Source organism: Manduca sexta, chromosome 27 (assembly GCF_014839805.1).
Source record: "Manduca sexta isolate Smith_Timp_Sample1 chromosome 27, JHU_Msex_v1.0, whole genome shotgun sequence".
NCBI lineage: Eukaryota > Metazoa > Arthropoda > Insecta > Lepidoptera > Sphingidae > Manduca > Manduca sexta.
The window spans coordinates 12,010,362-12,031,948 of NC_051141.1; the positions used below are offsets into that span (position 1 = coordinate 12,010,362).

At 33.2% G+C, this 21,587-nt stretch overlaps 1 protein-coding gene and 1 long non-coding RNA gene across 2 annotated transcripts in view; both read right to left on the bottom strand.

Moving 5' to 3' along the window:
- LOC115448893 (protein AF-10) overlaps positions 1-17,242 on the bottom strand; it is a gene marked incomplete in the record, with an annotated part of 39,760 nt that extends 22,518 nt beyond the window's left edge. The window contains 7 exon segments of the mRNA XM_037443920.1: positions 5,417-5,566; positions 6,632-6,753; positions 7,062-7,137; positions 8,203-8,367; positions 15,356-15,435; positions 15,523-15,659; positions 16,927-17,242. Coding sequence (XP_037299817.1) covers positions 5,417-5,566; positions 6,632-6,753; positions 7,062-7,137; positions 8,203-8,367; positions 15,356-15,435; positions 15,523-15,631 — 702 coding nt within the window.
- Positions 3,200-5,410, bottom strand: LOC115448896. The gene is made up of 2 exons (XR_003939127.2): positions 5,014-5,410; positions 3,200-3,349 (listed from the first exon to the last, which is right to left on the bottom strand). It is a non-coding gene; the product is annotated as an uncharacterized LOC115448896 (long non-coding RNA).
- Positions 17,243-21,587: the final 4,345 nt, after the last annotated feature.

Consider the following 21,587-nt stretch of genomic DNA (forward strand, 5'->3'; position numbering starts at 1 on the left):
GGTTTCGCAAATGGCGCATCACTGTCAACCCCTCCAAAAGCCAAGCTATCCTATTCTATAGGAAGTTTCAGAAAGAAGCGCCTAACGCCTCAGTTAGATTGTCTGGCCAGATCATCCCTTGGACCAATAAGGTCAAATATCTAGGTGTGTACCTTGATCAGAGGTTGACCTTCGTCCCACACGTAAATGCGGTACGCGCGCGAGCCGCATTCGCGATGGGCCAGCTTCACTGGCTCTTAAACAAAAATAGTAAGATGTCTATCCGCAACAAGATTAGGATCTTTACTACGTGCGTTAGACCGATCATGACGTACGCGTCCCCCGCGTTCGCGCATGTACCGCCTGCTCGACTTCAGCGTCTGCAGGTGTTACAAAACAAATTCCTCAGACGTGCACTCGATGCCCCGTGGTACGTTCGCAATCGCAACCTCCACATGGACACCGATATGCCGACCATCAGGCACTATATGCACATGGCCAGCAGACGCTATTTCGATAAGGCGGTCAATCACCCGAATCCGCTAATCCGACTCAATTCGAAATACACTCCATTCGACCGCGCGAAATGGAGAAGACCGCGTTCAGTTCTATCAGACCCAGAGGACGATATAACTCTGGCAATCCGTAGAAAGCACGAGCTGCTCAAAAAGCTCAAACACTCCACACGACCGCTGCTCCATCCTCGCCGTCGAGGACCTCGCCGCGTCCCCCGTCCTCCCGACCCTTCTGATAATTCCGGCCCGGGCGCCGATGTAATCATGTTAGACAGTTAGGTCGCTTGCGCACCTTTCGCGTTTCCATAATCGCTGATGTCCCCAAAACATCCTCTCTCAGTGGCCGTCCTGAGCCGAGGCCGTGACCCTTTAGAGGGTCGCCCTCAGCATGGTCACTTAAGGGCTCGCAGTGCCTAAAGCACTCACCCGCAAGATCGGTGTGTTTGTATAAGCCGGCCCTGCCAGGCTAACAAACGTGTCAGGTACAAAAAAAAAAAAAATCTATGCTATGAAGATAATTCCTATACTTGTAAGATGCATATTGTCGGCGTAAAGAAGGTAATAACAAAAGTTTTATAGTTTGGAGACAATCGCGATTTACAGTGTTTTTGTTGTTGAATTTTTTGGCATTATCTATTAATAAATGAGAAACGACATAACGTTAATTATTTTATATTATATTATGTGTCTGATTACATTCTTATTATGTTTTAACAAACCAAACTTTGTTGTATTCAAAAAATATTAATTTTAAACCAATTTCTGTCATATTTCTCACAACTATATTTTGTAAATAAATTATGATTAGCTACTTTTTTAAGCCGTTTTTTTTAGTTTTCGGTCTCTTTAAACCCATAGTCATATATAATTAATTTGTGGCAGTAATGAGGCTCCGCTCTGGGCATATTCCGACAAATATGTTTAAGCATCTTATGCAGGCGTCAAACTCCCCAAACTGCTCTGACTGTGGAGTAAGAGATGACTTAATTCATGTTTTGTCGGAGTGTGTGCGGAGTGGGCCTCATACTTTGAGCTTTAATGTGGGCAGCATAAATAGCTTTTTTACCATTCCAGTATCGGAAGAGGCTAAGGGTTTATTAAAAAAATATTTTGATTTTATAAAAAAATAGTAGGCATGGATAAAAGTGGACGTACGGAGCGACATAGTCGTGAAATAACGACCAAGCTCCTTAAATAAAGATTAAAAAATATATATATATATATATATATATATATAATTAATTTATTAAATAAATTGAAAGGCTGCATATTATGATTGAATTTTGAATCGTAAAAATTAAACAGTTCAGTTTATTCATTTAATTCATATTATAATCATAAATCATAGTTAATAGATTTCATTATTTGAATTGTTATTTTTTTTAATTTCAATAACTTAGATGATAACATTTTATTCCAGTCTCTGTATTTACTAATATGTATTAACTTTAATTAAAATAATTGACCTAAAATTATTAGCTTCTTGGTAGATATTGTTTTTTTTTATTTCCTCTTAATGATCTTTTTTTTATCTTAAATATGACTAGTTTTTGAGTTTTCATCCTAATTTGAACTAGTTAACATTTTTGAATAGTTAATTGAACTATTTATCGGTATGCAACGATTATTAATTATTGAATTTGAGGCGAGTTTAAAGATTTTATGTGTAGACGGTAATTTGCTTTTATTAGAGTAATATTGAAAGGCCAACATTTGTATTGCTGCAGATGTTGTTTCAAAAGAACAAATATTTCACATAAAAATGGTTTGTTAAAGAGCGCATTTTTTATGAATGTTTGTATTAACACCGGTCTGACGTGGACGCATTTATCGTTAAACTGAGTCTATTGTTATGCTAGTGCATTTAGAGGCATTTAAAGATTATAAGTGTAGGCGTTGATTTGAATTCTTATTAAAGTAATATTTACAAGGCTCTAACATTTTATTGCTGCACATGTCCAGTTTGTAAACTTTAGTTACTTTCTTTAGCCAATTATTTAGTGTTCGCTCAGTTAAAACCCTAACCCCCTTATTCATAAACGTTTTTTATCTAAGGACGGAGTAAAGCTGTGATAACAAGCCTGTTTCTCAGTGCCCAACGGATCTGAGAAATAGACATAGGGCCGTTGTGATTGGTTATTATTGTTGTATTTCAATATTAGCCAATCACAACGGCCCTACGTCTACGCACTGCGAAGACTGCCATGCCGTCAGAACTAAGAAACAGACTTGTTATCACAGCCTTACTCGGTCGTTCGATAAAAAACGTTTATGAATAAGGGGGTAAGTCTATAATCAGTTTACAGTTATTGATATCTTTTATCGATTTAATAGCTGCATATTATGATTGAATATTGAATTGTAAAAATTACTTAAACAGTTCAGTTTATTTAATTCGTTCAATCATTCACATAATCATAAATCATTGTAATTCGTTTCATTATTAGAAATTGATATTTTTTCTCCAAATTCTTTATGCTTTTTTGAACATTTTATTTACTTTTTAAAGGACATGTCCGCTTTTTGTATGGGCGCTGGTTTTATTTTTTCCAAATAATTCCAATCAACCTCAAACTTATTGAATAATAATAAAATTCGAAATTGTTAAAATCGAATTTAGTAGATAATATATTTGCAATAGCAACAAATAATGAAATACACATGTAAAATGAAATTTCGTAAAAAGTCCATGTAAATAAAACACATTTTTTGTTACTTCAGTGATATGATTTATTTTTATTCATTACAAGTTTGACACGCTCAGCAGGCAGGCTGAGTAGAGTGTGCGCACTGGATCGGTCAGCGATGGAGCTCTCATCCGCATCCTAGTGTATCCATCGAGAGACAGTGGTTCTCTGTAATACAATTAAATTATATATTAATTACTAAAATCTATTATTATAATAATATTTATATATTATAATAAAAAAAATATTTAATCGTAATGACTACAGTGCCAAAACAATAACATTTATACGGGAGTAGAACGCCTGTGCGGCCGACGCAAAATACGTGGGTTAAGTACGAAATAATCCATATTAAGTAAAAAAAAAATAAGCTCCATTTTCCAAAATTGGACATATTTTATTGAGATAAAATCCCAAATTGTATTAAATCGGATTGTAATTCTATTTTAATTCAGTGCTACATATTTTGTAGTTGTAAAAGAAACAATAATAACAGAAACCTCTGGGTAGAACTTAAACGTCTATAAACGGATCTTACAAACGCGCCGACATAGTCGGTTACTCTAGTAAGAAATCATAATACCATTACTTAAAATCTTTAAACTTGTCTAAATTCAATAAACAATGGACGCCGCTTTCCGATAAAGGTGTCGACGCGGAACCAGGGTTAATAAAAACATAAAAAATATTTGTGCTCTAACAAAGACCATTTTTATATGAAATATTTACATTTTTTAAACTGCACATGTGCAGCAATAAAAATGTTGGCCTTGCAATATTACTGTAATAAAAACAAATTACCGCCTATTATATACCCCGCCTATACATAAATTATTTAAACTCTATATTTTTGGTATCAAATAAAAATTATTAATAATGGAGATAGAATTTTGGGTGTCTTGAGTTAGAAATTGGAAATTTCCTCCTTATTTCTTAAATATTAATATTTTCTAAATTATCGAAGAACCTCTTTATCCTCTTAATAACAATTGTATTTTTTAGTCCTAATGAACCCGAAAGATTATTTTTCTAGACGTCATGTTATCCAAATCGAATGAGCTATCACTTATATGTTTTGGATCTCTATAATACATAAATTGACATCTTTTTGAGCTTATTGACTGGACTAAAAGACTTACCGGCCTGTCTTAATATCTTCCCAACATTAAACTAGAGTTTACTATTAAAACTCGACGGTAAAAGTTACGCTAAATGCTACTGCTGTTTCAATATCGAAAACTCTGAATTCTTAACTGAGATCAAGAAAAGATAGGTAACATCTATAACTATAGTGAGTATACCCGCCGAAGTAGTTTATTTTTGCACTGAGTACTTTTTAGTTTTTCAAATATATTCTTTTCAATATTTTTACATTCGATTATACGTAAAGCAACTTAAATAACATACTACATAGATTACTATAAGTATGATTAATAGCACTATGTTAATTTTTTGGCAAAAAAGAAACACACCAATGACAGTAATCATATTTGCCCTTACAATAGATAGGATAACTTAAGGATTGATATGAAATATAATAAGTAGCATATTGAAGTCTGTTTTACACAATTAAAGGTATTCATCAAAGCTCAATAATATTATAATTATATTTAAAAGAGCTTATAAAGGAGGTGGTTTATGTTGGCTTTAAATATAATTAATTATGATGACCAATAATTTAAAAAAAGCCATAAACCGTGATTTTCTCAAAACTGGAAATTTTTTATTATTAGTTCTTTGTGCTGACGATATTTTTCCCACGCATATTAACGTCCACTAGTTAAAATTAATATTAAAATATTTATCGAGTATAGTATGGCTGATTTACTTACCGTTAGATTTAATTCACGGAATATATAATCCATGGCGCAGTAGTCACAGGACAGGTCGGCGACTAAGTAATCAAGAGTTCAGTAAACGAACATAAGTCTACGTAGTGGCAAGATATCGGTGTCCGTAAACGAAAAAATAATTGTGAACAAAATGGTACTATAGTAAACAATAAGAGTTATCTGCTATTCCTTTCGCACATCTCCAAAACTGTTGTAATTGGTGAAATATGAGACAGGGGCGTGTCTAATATCTCGGGACATTAGACCGGTCAAGCAAAATATGTTTGGAAGTGTACTAGCAGGAACTTGGTCGATTGTACATTAAAAATTACTTGCGGCATCGACTTCTGTAAGGCTTGGTAATCGAAACCACGCTCAACAAACAATATGTGCAAGGACTTACCCCTTTTGTTTTACCGGTATGTGTTGGCGTGGCGCTGCCACTGGCCATAGGCGAGGACTCGCCGTCCTTCTCGCCGCTAGAGTCGCTAGACTGACTGTCGTGGGATATCGGCTTGTACGGCGGGATCGTCTTCACGTTACCGCCCTTTTTCTGCGTAATAAATATACCCATACATATCGTGTGACTCGCTTCAAAACAAACGTGGACGGCACATGAGCATCTAGTAACACAACTTTGAACTAATATTACATTCAAAGCTTATTCAGTTGACACAAAGGTAGGTGTACGCAATACCTCCAATATATATGTTAAAAGGTATAAAACTATTTGACATCCATTTATTTATTTAACCACGACTTTAGTCAAAGATAACATATATTGTAACGGTTAAAAGCTCCACTGTTGTATGAACTCACTTATGGTATTCTCAACTGTGTGCTAATGTTGTCGTATTATAAATACATAAGCCACTTTGCGTAAAAGGATATTGAACATAACGAATGATAAGCGACGGTGGAGCGATTAAGCGTTTTATTAATATGTTTTCCTGTAAATATATGAAATGGTATGTACCTTTGCGACCGTGGTGACTTCGTGATTGGTAAACTAAAAGAAATGCAGTGTAATAATGATTATAATGAATGAAAAAAAAAAATAATTTACGTTCATGCAAATAATATGATGATCGTCCAAAGGCTCTATAGACGCACAAAATATATATTTTTTAATCGACTGACAGACTGAGTCAGTGATCGAATATAGACCGCATTGTTCCATGCATTAGCGTTATTGACAATAATTAAAAGTTTATCGCTCATGCGGGAACAAAAGGTCCAAGAAGGAATCCATTTTGTTAATATATTTTATTATTGATTATTAACAATGTCCATGGAGCCGTTAAAATAATAATTATGAGTACAACGCTGCATGTAAAATGTAAATAAAAAGTAGCAAAACACATGAAACAATGACAGGGAGACTGTAGCACGTTTACGTTACATTAGAAAGTTATTCTCAATGTGGTACAGAAGTGACATCCAAATATTTTGAACGTGCTTAATGTTGAACAGTTCATTCCAGGAATAAACCAGTTATTACTAAATAAGATTGTGAACACCTAATATAAGAGGTGTAAAGTGTTGTATACACCTTTGTAAAAAGCCACATTAGAAAATTCATCACAGTTCATTCGCTAAGGCAACGCATTGATCTCACCAGTTTACTGTAATGGTGCTGGCAATAGCCGCAATATTTTACATTATCCAAGTAATTTCCGGCTTCTTCGCAAAGCAAGCCGAGGCTTTGTGCACAAGTCACGTGGAATTGCTGTTTGCAACCTGAGAATAATAAATATGTTTTACAAAAAATGTTAAAGAACTTCTCAACTCTTCATAACGTTCCAAAGAAATTCAGATTTCGTTTACAAAAGGCTTTAATTGCGTGCGACGTTAACCTTGCTACAGGTGATTGTGCAACTTATGTTTATTTAGAGGAGGGTCCGTTTCGCAATTTCAGAGAACATTTTATTTTTCATGGGGAACGTGAAACTGCGTTTGGAAGGTTTCGATTTGACTTATACATTCTCATTGCGAAACAGACGCCAAGTATAATATTTAATTAAAACTCTCTTATACACTGTACTGACCAGATTTATTGCATTGCATGCAAGCTCCAACAGTAGCGCGGTGTGTTTTACCCAAATCTTGGCAAATATAACATGTCTGAAAAATATAATTTTATTCTCAAACAAAATAACATTATCTACACAAAATTATCTGTCTACTCTATCAATTAAAATATATACAGGGTGGATTTTAGTGACGGGACAAAGAACCCTTGTTGCTACAAGAAAACATCCATAGGAGAATGTTCATAGTTTTTAAAGATATATTGATAGAATGATTGTTTAATGAGATTATTAAAACGATTTTCTACATTTAGTTTTAGAAAAAAAGGAAGTCAATACGGAAATGGGCAATTTAAGCAAAAACTTTTTTGATGCCCCGTTTCAATATCGCCTTTGTATATTTTGTGAATAATTCACAACAGAAAAACTAATGTATTTTTTATATAATAAAATATTTAAAAATTGACACATTTTAATTGATATGGAGCTTGATACAACGTCTAACACGTAATTTTTCTGAGATATAGACCACAGAGAATGTCGTAAAAGCAATTACGTTTTGTTGATCTGAGACATTAGACAAAGTACAATAAATCAGCTGTTATGTTAGTTAGCTTACCAGCTGTAGAAACGCGATAAAAACATAAGGATAAAATTACAGATAAATAACATACAGTCATGAATCTACTCTAACTATCCATTTCATTTTGTCACGTGGTAAGAAAGAAATAAGATTTTCGTAATAGGTGCACATATTTATCATTATTGAAACAATAGTAGGCACACAGTATCAAGCAAAACTATAAATTGGGCGGAGGGAGGACAAAACAGATTCGCCCAGAAATACCAAAATACCAAATTATAAGTTGATTTGAGTTCAAATAATAATAATTTAAAAACTACAATAGCTAACGAAAATATATTGCCATTGACTCTGTATGCGTTCAACTGTCCCCGCAATTATTTTATGCGAATGTATCAAAAACATTAAAACTATTTTAAATAACAAATATCAATACAGTTTAAATGTCAGTGGTTTGATTATATTTCTTATTATAAGTATTTAATGTCCTTAACCATCCATTTTCTTGGAAAAATTGCACGCGTACCGAGTCGCAAGCATCCACCACTAATACTTAAATATTGACATCGCATTCACCTTGTTATAACGCTCTTGTGGTATAAGCCGGAGCACTATGGGTTCCATAGACGTGACATTTCCAAACCTGACCTCAGGTATGTAGAGAGCGCATACGACGTGCGCCCATCCATCAGTTTCCGTCCGTTTGAGGGCGCCCGACTTTGACGGGCAGAGCTCACATCTCTGTAATATAGCACAGTATTGTTTGACAATAACTGCATGGGTTCTGCAAAATAATCCTATATATTACATACACATACAGCTTCAATGTGGCGAAACATGTACATCGGTGTTTCAAACATTACAGTCCTTTATGGTCTATGGTCTGAATAAGTATTGCCATGCAATAGTAACAATCTTATCAAAAACAATGTAACTCAATAATTGTACACTTCGTGTGCAGCAGTTGGTTTTGTGACAATGAGTCTTTAACGAATCTTAACACTAATAAAATTAATCAAAAAACGTTAAAGTCCCATGTTATTAAGCCCCACAAATTATATGCAACTCATATTTTTACATTCGTTAGACACACAAACAACCGTTAATTCTTACAACAAAACTGGAAGTTATTGTATCGTTTACAAAGAAACCCTATTAGTCAGAGAAAGACTTGCTCTTAGGCAATTGGTGTTTGTATATTCGATTGCGGGACGATCATTATCGATTACCGTCGTGGCGGCCAAGATATCGGTAATCTCCAACGCGAAAGAGTTTTTATTACTATTTATCTAAACATATTGTATAAAAAATTCGTCTCCAGTAATCTACACATAATATTATAAAAACGCAACTCTTTGAATTCAAAATCTAATTTATGAAATATATTGTTCCCTGTAAAGTACGGTTTATTTCATCAAAATCGACTCAAGGATTACAAAGATTTTTTTTTAATGTGTATAGAAATCTTATAAGTAAAAACAATGCACCGCGTCGCCTAGTGTGATATGAGACGATATTGGTATAAGGGGTGCGTGTGGGCAAGGGGGAGGGGTTATGTAATAATAAGAAATTAAAACTAATTGACGAGCCTATACGTAGAATAGTTTAAACTAAATCTGGATTGCTATAGGAAACAAACTTGTGGACTAGCGTTTTGCGACCACTTTCCAATGCGATTTGAAATCCTATTCCTAGAGAAGAAAGGGTAAATATTTTATACCATGTCGTATTCAACAATATGACCATCACACATGGCGTCGCACACTAAGTGGTTGTTCAGGTAATAGTTCCCGAAGACTCTAGTTAATGAATCGCAAGGGATCAACGGTGGAATTTCCTTAAAGCCCCCGTTTCAAAAGCGGTCTCGATCAAATAAGTATCGTAAATCGCCTTTTGATCTAGTAAGATCACATACTTTGCGGACTTGAACCTGCCAAGATTGAACCCAAGGCCGCACAACACTTTATGTGCACACCACTTTATATCCACTGTTTTTCTCGGAAGACTAGTAACTTGACTGACGTGACTAGTAAATTTATGGAAACCGCCCGGTCTGTAATAATAATGAAACAATAATAATTATTATCTATTAACTATGCACTGGTTACCAATTTCAGTGTCGGTGACTAATTAAAATTGTACATTGTTTTAATAATTGTTATTCATTAAGCGGCGATAGCCTAGTTGGGTGTGGAACGGACTGCCAAGACGAATGTCCGCAGGTTCAAATCCCAATGGCACACCTCTGACTTTTCTAAAATCATCACCTCACCTCTGACTTTTCTAAAATCATGTGTGTATTCTTTGTGAATTTATCGTTCGCTTTAACGGTGAAGGAAATCATCGTGAGGAAACCTGCACATCTGACAAGTTCTCTATAGGAATTTCGAAGGTGTGTGAAGTCTACCAATCCGCACTAGGCCAGCGTGGTGGACTAAGGCCTAATCCCTCTCAGTAGTAGAGGAGGCCCGTGCTCAGCAGTGGGCTAGTATATAATACAAGGCTGATATTATTATTATTATTATTGTTTTAGTATATTGATTGTTAATGTATTTGTCTAGCTTAGATCCCATTGTCAATCAGTGGTCAAATCTGACAGCAGTCTATATCTGAAGTCATCACTGTCAAAACTTTCCCCCGTTGTTTAGGCCCTCATTACTTTATTTTATAAAAAATTGAAAAATATTTAACTACCTACTTAAAAATAAGTAGTTAGCAACATAGCGGCTGTTTAATTGAGGTACGATCAGTTGTTATCGACAATGACAGTATATTTCTATAGTCATGGTGTTATTGTTGAATTATAAAAAGGTTATAATTGTTACTATAGCCCACATACTGCATATCGTACTAATATTATAAGTGCCTAAGTTTGTGAGGCTGTATGTATGTTTGTTCCTCTTTCACGAAAAAACTACTGAACGGATTTGGATGAAACTTTACAGTAATATTTGGTTATACATAAGAATACATACGCTACAATTAATAATGATTTTGTGTAATTTGGTCATAATATAATAATACATGTCAAGTCAGTCGGAAAAAAAAATAAGCCGGGAAACTCCTTCACGAGGGCGAAGCCGCGAGCAACAGCTAGTAATATTATAAAAGCTAGGTGTAAGCACTTTGTAACATGTTATACGATACAAAGATCTTACTCATCCATGATAATACTGACATACGGTTATACAAATAATATCAAGTGATAGTTTAGTGATGAAAATCACCATTTAAGTAGCTATTTTAGCATGGCTTTTAGTGGGTTTTCCCTGTTATTAAGGAAGTTTAATTTATTTTATGTTATATTTGGACTATAACTTGTGAATTGCGAAAATATTACCGATACACGAAATCTTATACAATTTATTGTCTGATAATAATAATTGTAATGATTGAAATAACACTATCATAATTACCACGCGATTTTGGTTTTATATTTGAAAGTAATAAATACACAATATTACTACCTATGTAATTTAAGATCAGATTGGAGATTCTTAATGAGGTGGTGAAAAGAAACACGGCGCAAAGTTTTCGATAATAATTTACTAAAAGATACAACAAACATATAAAAATATTAATTACATATAATATAATATGTATATAATATAACAAAGAAAACAATTATTGAATGGTAGCACATGGAGCCTGTGACACGCCGCCAACATATTGAGTCTTATTGTACATCTGTCGACCGCACGGGAACAGCTAGTTCATCATTTGCAAATTAAATTCACATATTTTTATTTCTTGCGTGATATTTGACCAATTTTTGTGTTTTTGCATGCTAAACATAGCACGCTGAGACACAAAAACTGGCAATGCTAATGAAACCAATCATAATAGCCTTTATGGCAGTTAGTAAAAAAGCATATCTAGTTGGCGGTTGGTCAAGCAATACGCGCATAGCCGTTCCCGACCATACACGGGCGCATATTTGAAAATCCGCACAAAGGACTTCACAATATTTTTTATATTTCTTAATGTTATAATTATTACAATGAAATCGGCTTATAACGACATTTAAGGAACTATCTAGACTAGTCGTTATGTCAGATAATCGCTACAAGCTATAATTTTTTTGTACAAATATTTTATTTTAAATGTGGACTGCTTTATAAACAAAATGGCAATAAAATCGATTGTAAAAACTGCTGGAAAAATGGAAGCGCCCTCATCAGTCGTTACTACATACAATATCTAAATATGGCGAAGTAGAAGTATTTTTATTATATATTTTTAACTCTTCATTTGCTGTAATAGTTTCTTGCATTTTATAAGGATCAAAATAATATATTAGATTAGTAAAAAATAAACGATTGGGCATTATAGCCGTTAAATTCCGACGATATAAATTTTCGATTCCGACAAAAAACAATCCCCGCTTAATAAAGTATTATTTCCAGTATAATAATACTGGAAATAAATTACCAAAACATGAATTGAATTGAATGAAACAACATAATCTCAACTGAATCGACATAAATCAGAAAAAAGTTAAGTATATACCTTAACTTAACCACTGTTGAAACAACGGGGCCCAGCTAACAGTTTTAATTAGCCACCAACTTCAAAATCGATAAATAATACACAGGTAATATAAAATATTATGTTTTAGATTTTTAAGGCGATATAATTTTTGTTGAAAGCTTTTTATATTTTGCTGTTTTGTGTTAGCAAGAAATAGACTGCCACAGTGGCGTAGTTAAATAGGGTAGTTTCCTATATTCGATTTAGTACATCATTTTATATGTAACAAGTACATAATATGAAAAAGCAATTCTTCTGTGAAATCAGTAACAAAATTGGTTGGAAAATAAAGCAGTTATTCATATTTGAAATATAGGTGTGAGTAAAAGTGGGGACTAGGTGGGGATATCACGCTGTCCTTTTCTCACTAACGCAACGTTATGGCCGGTGGCACTGGGTGACGTCACATTTCAATATTGCTGCAATTTGACAGCTCCCCCTTCCACCAAATTTCAAAGCTTTATAACTTGTTTATTATTTTGAAACGCATGCATTGCATGGATTTTGAAAATTCTTTTTCCCACTGATTTTGGATGAAATATTTTTTTTAAAAAATGTATTAAAAAAAATTGTTAACTACCCTATAGCCCACGCGGAACTACTATCGTGCTAAGGTTTCGGGTTCGAATCGTGAGTCTGCAAATGTGCCCGGGAAATGGCCGGAAATGGAAATTGAAAAATATAGGGAAACATTTTCCTCAAAAGATCATCTACAAAATTGGTCTGAGGTATTTTTTTTGTAAAATGTATAAAAAAAAAGTTATAGAGCAAAAGAGTCACTTTTTTGCTTATAACTTCTTTAACTTTTAATTCAGGGAAAAAAGTTATATAACCATATTTGTAGGCAAAACAATTTGCTACAAATTATGACTAAAATTTTTTTGTAAGACGCATAGTTTCCGAGATATCGCGATAAAAGTGTTTTCACCCCTTTTTCCAAGATGGCGGCCGGGAGACAAGGGTGGCGACCCCACAAACTTGAGGTTAAGCTTCTATAGACCCCCCACACATGTCCCAAAAATAAAATTGCGTCCTCTAAAAAATGCAATAATCGGTCCTTAAATTGTAACATTTCAATGGACTAATCCATATTTTCCATATCTTGTTTAATGCACTAAGGACGCTGCGACATCTTGTCACGCAGACATATCAAATAAGACAATGACTTATTACCAATTGGTAATAACTTTTGGAACACAAATTTGGTCTTGATTTTCGGTATATATACATAACCAATTATACTGTTTAATGTATGCTTATAATGTTACTTATAGTACAGGACGTAATTAGTTACTTATAATAAACAGGGGAAATGAAACTACACATATTAATAAATTTGTATAATAAAAATAAATTAATATTTACTTATTTATAATATATTAACGCATTGAAATGAACATAAATTTAATTTTTTTATTGTTTTTTACATGCTTTATATTACAGTTTAATTGTGTATCATAAGTATATTTATCTAATATAATTGCGTAGGTAGCTTTTGCATTGCGCGTCGATTTTCACTTATTTAATTTTTTTATTTGTGACAGGCGGCGACTCCTAAAGAATTATCTATTACTAGATTTTGCTCGCGGTTTCGCCCGTGTAAAGGAGTAAAAGATATATGCTGTTGCGGACTTTTATTTAAAACTATTTAAAACAAATAATCCTACGGTACATCATCTTAACTCCAACGGTCCAGGCAGCGTAGCACCAAGATAGCATTTTATCCGACTTACTTGATATGTATCATGAGTAAATTACACAAAATAATTATAAATTGTAGCCTATGTGTTATTCTGATGTATAAAAAATATTACTGTAAAGTTTTATCCAAATCCGTTCAGTAGTTTTTTCGTGAAAGAGGAACAAACAAACATTAATTATAGGCATGCAGAATAAATCATATTGGTAATACTTTAATTTCCTATTTAGCAAATTACAAGTTAATTTTTACTTTATAGTAATTTTTATTTCTTTCTCACTTTGCAGTAAATAGGTAATGTAAAACGAGTTACATATAATTATTACTATAATTGTCCTGTAATGTATTAAGATGGCTGGACTTCCCAAAGCTGTTTTGCTTAGATATTTTGACAATCAAACAATATATAAAAACAATCTACCTTGAAAGTGAAATAGTTCTTGTGTCATTTACATTGTACGTCATGTTCATTTAGAAGCAAAAAAAATTCTTATTTTACAATTATATAGGACGGAATTGTTCCTTCCAAAAAATAACAACAAAAATATTATAAAACAATTACAAATTTTATAAATAATAACATTTTGGAAATAGCAGCCAAGCTCACTGCTAGCGGTTAATACAGTTAAACTCTAAATCAACACGCGGATTTTGATTTGGAATATACCTTGTATAATTTATACACCTTGAGTTTCTGCTGGTCGAATAAAATAACGCTTGAAATCTGTTATGTCTGTTAACAATGTTGATAAATGGAAAACCAATATATATTATAACGATGCGATAAACTATTTTACCAAATAAAAATAAATAATAGTATTGTATAAATAGAAAACTTTTCGGAAATCAGTTAAAAACTATTCAATGTTATTAAAAGTAGCACAAATACTAATTTCGTTTTTTCTAAATCACGAGTCCATAGAAGCAGTCTTTGTTTCACACGCATTACTCTGCGGGTGTCGGCGTATCTCCGGTCAAAAAACATCAATACATTTGCCAACGCAGCGGGTTCATTCCTCTATAGCCTACAAGTGACCTACATAATATGTAGGATGTTCTATCTAGGACACCAGTGGCGTCATTGCGAAGTTAAAATCCATAACTGCCTATCGTTCCCTAGTTCAATACAGCGCCATCTGTGCGAACTAGGATAGTACTGCGCAATTCTCGATAAAAATATATTTGTTAGTCCTAGTATTAGTATTTTTTAATACTTTAAACCCTCCAAAATCTTAAGTAATTAAGAAAAGTCTTGATAAATATTTTCTTGTTAAAAATCATTAATAGCTAGAAGGGAAATTACTGCTTTTGTATATCCAAATCCAATTAGTTATGATTATGTATTATTATTATACTTTTACCACTTTATTTGTCCATTGCTGTCAGTTTAGAGGAAATTACTTACTCCAGACCAGGTACACTTATTTCTGCCACACAATATTATTACCACCTTGATAAAAAAGGTTGATAAATTACATACTATTAAGTAATTTTACTTACAACTTTTCCTTTAGAATCTGGACTCTCGCATTTCCTGCAATACCAAGGTCCCGTTGGAACAGTAACAATCCCGTAACACGCTAAAAACAACAAACATACTATTGAAGTATCATATCATAATAAGATACTGTACATCTGTCATCATTATATAGTTATATCTAAGTTACCTTGGTGTACTGCAACGGTGCATCCGTTTCCGTCGCAGTAGACCAGCGGGTTGTCTGGCCAGCCACGCTCGTCCGAGCACACACAGCATCCTCCTACCATCTCCTTCATATTGACCGCCTCATTATAACTTCAAGCGCTAAAATTATTATTTTATTATAGAATTGCACACAACACAAGATCACATTCGTAGTCAGCAATTCATGGGTGACATGAACAACCTGTAACATGCCAAAGCTGGGTCTGATGTAAAAATCAGCATCAAATTTCTTTCATACTTCTTCATTTTTTCTTCTTATTGGATAATTATAGGTTCTTTCATAAACTATGTGCCCCTAATGGCTTAGACATATGTCTAGGACCAAAACCAAAACAATCACCTCAAAGTGACAACTATTGAGACTTATTACTGATACATTGTCATAGTTGCTAATTTTTACATTCCAGCCACATTGTTAAATAAATGTGCAACTATTTGCAAAATTAATAAGTATAATGGAAATATTGAAAGGCAATTTTAATCTCACTGAAGCTGGAAATGAAGATGAAAAGAAATGAAAGGTTATCAAATAAATAAGAGGCATCTGTGATATTTCATATTGTATTGTTCTCTGGTTAAAGGATGTGGATAACTTGCATTGTATTTTGCATTTGTGCATTTTTTTAATTTACTTTAGGTCTATAATATAAGCAACTTTACTTTTCAATTACATGACGGTATAATAGATTAAAGTTAGTATAGCATTGTGCAGTCAATGATTTTTGTTCAGACAATGGAAGGAATACCAGATTTTTTCTTGGGAACATCTCACCCATATACTTTTGAATATCCTAGGTATAAAAGTGTTATACTTTTTTCAATCACTTCACCAAATTTCTTATTTAGAAAATACAAAGTAGTATGTTTCACACACCTTAAGACGAATCTATTTTCACAAGTAAAAAAATAAAATAAAAACAAAATATTTTGAGATGCCAATCGTATCGAATGTAGTCACTCGTTATCACAAGACGAAATTTTAAATCAAATCAGATTTTAAACTCAATAGACACCCTCTCCACTAGCACAAACTTGTTAAAGTGTAGTTATTGATTACTCTCCCATGAACCCTCTCCTGATCAAACTGAAATTAGTCGAGAGCACTGATAGGTGGATTCATGAGTGCGCGAAGGAAAATATAACACTTCTTTGTCAATAAAATGTAGTATTGATTTCCCGAACACGGTAAATGTTACATAAGCCTATTATTAGTTTTTGTTTGCTAGTCGCGATCGCTGCGCAGAGCACATTGTCGATACATCGCAACGCGTACTGGACAGAGCAATACAACGTGAAAAGTAACACATAGATAATGCTGCGGACATCGAATGAAATGACAATATTACAGCTCTTATCTCATATTTACCGAGAAAAAATGTATCCCTTCATTGTTGAATTGAAATTAATTGCCGGCAACAACTCATTCATTCATCTTTATTTGATTTATTGACTATTTTATCACCTCACCTGCCGCTTACAACAACGATAAGAATTATTTAGATACACTCAATTGAATCTAATCAAAAATCGTAATTTTAAACTATTGCAAAACAAAATGAACACTCCGAAATCGAATGCGATTGTAACTATTATTATTAAGTTAATTATCTGCCACAGGTATTTCAGATTTACAACTCGGCTGCCATTTGTGGACAAGCAAAGCAAAAGCCATGTTGAATTTGTTTGGATGCATCGCGGTTCAATACATTTCGCGTTCCGTTTATAGGAAATAGATATATTTAGCATGTAATACTTCTAATTAAAAAAAAAATGATTTCTATTTGAATTGAGAATATTTGGGCTTAAATAGAGCTTCAAGTTAGTGAAACACCTTAGTTACTTTAAATATGTATTCTTAAGGCACGTACTCTAATTTTATCCATCCAATAGATTAATTATTTTAGATTTATCACAAATTCAAGATATAAGTATAAAATAACGGTCTTTAGCTTTATTTAACAGTATAATAACAAATAAACTATTAAGTAATTATTATAAAATGTAGAAAAGCATTTAAACTATACGTTTATGCCAAATTTCAAATTTATTCAGCGATGTATGCGTTTGTACGTTTACTGTTATAACATTATATTATATAATGTGATTTATTACACGTATCGTAGGTATGCTTTGAAAATAGTAATTAGTATCACATAATAGTAGCTTTGGACAGCGTAGACATCCGAAAGTTATTGTTGCATATTATAATTCTCTTTGGTTATTGCTTTATCTCTTTTACATAAATCCTTTCCTACTATACACAGCATGTCTATGGTTGTGTAACACTATTTTAAAAGTGGCAATAATGTTATCATTTCCTACGAAATTTAGTGCAATATACTAATAAGAGATGGCGTAATGTGACGTAATGTATTATGAAGAATTTTATTTAAACCAATTATTAATACCTCTTCTCCAAAGTAAACATAATAATTATTATAGTTTTCACAAAATAAATGATCTTTCAATTATCAGGGTATAAATATATTGTATAAATAAATAAATACAGGCATTGAACGCTGCCTTTATACGATGGAATGACTAGTTAAAGACTACAATATCTAATGAATGAAATGTAGATGGCGCTACTAGAACTAATGTATAAAATTATATCGACGTCAAAGAGTTCTAAAATCATAATATAGAACGCACCTTGGGAAGACTTTCATACAAAAATTTTGCGCAGAAGCGATAGTTATTCAATCTACCGTGAAATAGCAAAACAAACATGCAAAATAAATAAGAAAAGGTTTCATCTTCAACACGGCAGATGGCACTAGTTTATATTAGGATTTATTGTCATTTATAAAAATATCGATATTTTCTTAATAAAGTTTAAGTGATACTGACATGCTACAGATAATTTTGTCTACAGAATGAGTAGATCGCCCACACGAACCTTTAAACAGCAGAAATCTATAATGTCACACAATAAGAACTTATTATAATGTATACACATAATATTATTATTTATTTAAATCATATTAGGGTGAAAATCAAGTTCCTAATTGGTACATATTAAAATAAACAGTAGACTTTTATAGGTAATTACTAATTACTGTAGCGTTAGAAAAAAAATATGGATAGCCGAAATCGATTAATTTCACACTCAGAAATAGCTTCTTGACAACAGATAGCGCTTTTTATAATTTATGTAAATTTCTAGAATTGTCTAAGACAAAAGCTAATTACACCTGTTCCCTACTCAGAGTTCCTTAAAATACTCAGCTTAAATATTAATTATTAGCTATACTCTTTGGCACACTGACGTCTTGTCACACGGACGTTTGAAGTATGACACCAATTTATTTCCAATTTGTTATATATATCTAACTAGCTTTTGTCCGCGGCTACGCCCGCGTGATATAGTTTTTCGGGATAAAGTTTTCCGTTATAACAGTCACGCTTTAAGTATATTTTCTCGGAATAGAAAGTAGCCTATGCTCTTCCCAAGATTTCAAACTATATTCATATCAAATTTTATCTAAATCCGTTGGGTAGTTTTTGAGTTTCACGTATTCAGACAGGCAGACAGATGCGGCGGGGGACTTTGTTTTATAAATTATATTTTTTAGAACTTGTTAAGAGGAACAATTCCGTCATACATATTTATTTCATAACTTTAACCGTTTACTCTGCGTACGCATCGGAAACCCTCACAACGAATATATTTTTCCCGTTCTTGCAACATTTTTTATTACTGCTTCGCTCCTAATGGTCATAGCGTGATAATATATACCCTATATCCATGCCCGATAATTGAGCTTTCCAGCACAAAAATATGTTTTTTATTCGAACCTAAAATAAACAAACAAACTTTTCAACTTTATATAATAGTAAAAAGTATCCTATGTCCGTCCGTCTCCTGGTTCTAAGCTACCTCTCCACCAATTTTCAGCCAAATCAGTTCATCCGTTCTTGAGTTATAAATAGTGTAACTAACACCACTTAATATATATATATATATATATATATATATATATATATATATATATATATATATATATTATATATATATATTTTTTTTAACCAAAGACGCTATATAATTAGTTAGTTCTATATCGGACATTAGGGCCAAATTTTTGTCCCAAAAGTTATTACCAATTGGTAATAAGTCGTTGTCTCATTAGAAATGTCCGTATGACAAGATGACACAGCATTGGTTACAGCGTCCTTAGGTATGGAGACAAAAATAACCTGATGGTTACTCAATCTACCGTGAAATATGATCATGTGTGATCATAAGCGCAAAATTTTTGTATGATAATTTTTCCAATGTCAAATTAATTTGAAAACCTCTGGCAATTATTTTCTGTACCTTTTTTATACTTACTTATTTCAATAAGGTTTTCATTTTTCATTTTCATTTTCATTTTCATTTTCTGGACAAATTTAGCCGTAATGTCCGTTTATAACTATACTGTTTAATGTCTGGTATTGACCAATAATTAATCGACTTTATATAGCGAGTTTTTGACCGGGACTACCGGTTGACCTTAAATGATGCTCTAACCGCGCGTTCTCCGCCCTATACTTATCTCGAAAACGGCTCAACGTATAATAGATAATGTTTTTGAATAAAAGTTGTACGGAATTGAATCCTTTACAATATTGATTATAAGAACAAACAGTGGAAAGATATAACGAACGAGATTTTAGCAAAAAATGAACCAAAAAAATATTTCTGTGAGTTTCGGCCTTAGATTTTAATAGGTTTAGAGATAAGTATAAGGATGTCAAAATATAAGTTTATACGAGTTTACAGTTGTCTATCTCGAAATTCCTGAGATGACTGGAATACAATAGGTATTAATAAGTGAAGAAAAAAAAAATCCTTTTTCAACTCATTGCACGAACGGGGGCGTGGATGATTTGGCATAAATAAAGTTCACATAGGAAAAGAGTTGAGAAGAACCTATAAAATTTTCAAATAAAAAAAAAATATATTAGTAAATTGCGCTCACATCGACCACAGGACTACCACAAGTCTAGATAAAAACAGGTAAGTACTTATTTTAAGAATAGGTAAGTATCACATTTTCATCAACGCAAACATTATGTACAAAACATTACTGACTAATGACTATACCTTAGAGACTATATTAATTCTATGCCAGAGCCGATATTCAAATTTATTGAAACGTCGTGTCATTTGAATACGCATCAGAGATGTGAATTATTTGAAATACATGTGTATTTTAAATACAAATACAAAATGCTAAATACCTGTTTTTATTTTACGTTTTAAATACTTTTTTCGAAATGTACGAAAATTGTAAGATACAAAATAGCTTTGTTACATTTTTAATTCATTTTTCCTATTATTCCTTCTAAAAATCCAAAATTATTTTATTTATAAATGCACTGATCGTGATCCTTAATGTTTTGTTTTATTTATTTGCATACCAACAGCATAATTATATTATAGTTGTCACCAATAACAATATTCCAACAATGCACGTCAATGAAATTTGAGGTCAGTGGCGATGACTAAATTAGATCTGGAAGCACTACAATATTTAAAAGATGAAGACAATGCTTTAGAAGCCTTGAACAGATATCCAAATGTAATAAATACAATACCTGCTTTCCAACCAAGTTCTGCACCTGTTGAACGACTATTTCCATTCAGCGGAATGATTATGAGGGTCTCATATACTTGACATGAAAGATGAACTCTTTGAACAAATACTAGTATTAAAATCAGTTAATCAGTTAAGTACTATGGCCCGCCCTGTGGAATGGGGGCGTTTGGAGAATTCCACCACGGTATCCCCTGCCTGTCGTAAGAGGCGACTAATAGGGGCCACGAAGGGGGTCGTCGGCGGGCAGCAGGGGACTGTCCGCCCTAGTGCATTTCTGTGCATCTTTGCACATTTGTCGGTTGACCCCGGGATGGACGGCAGTGTGTAGTTGGCCTCACGCTGCCGTAGACGCCGAGGGCCCCCCCCCCCCATAGGAGACGGGCCGCAAGGCGGCACCGCGCAGGGGCGGCTGCGGTCGCAGCTGTATATAGGGTTAGGGACT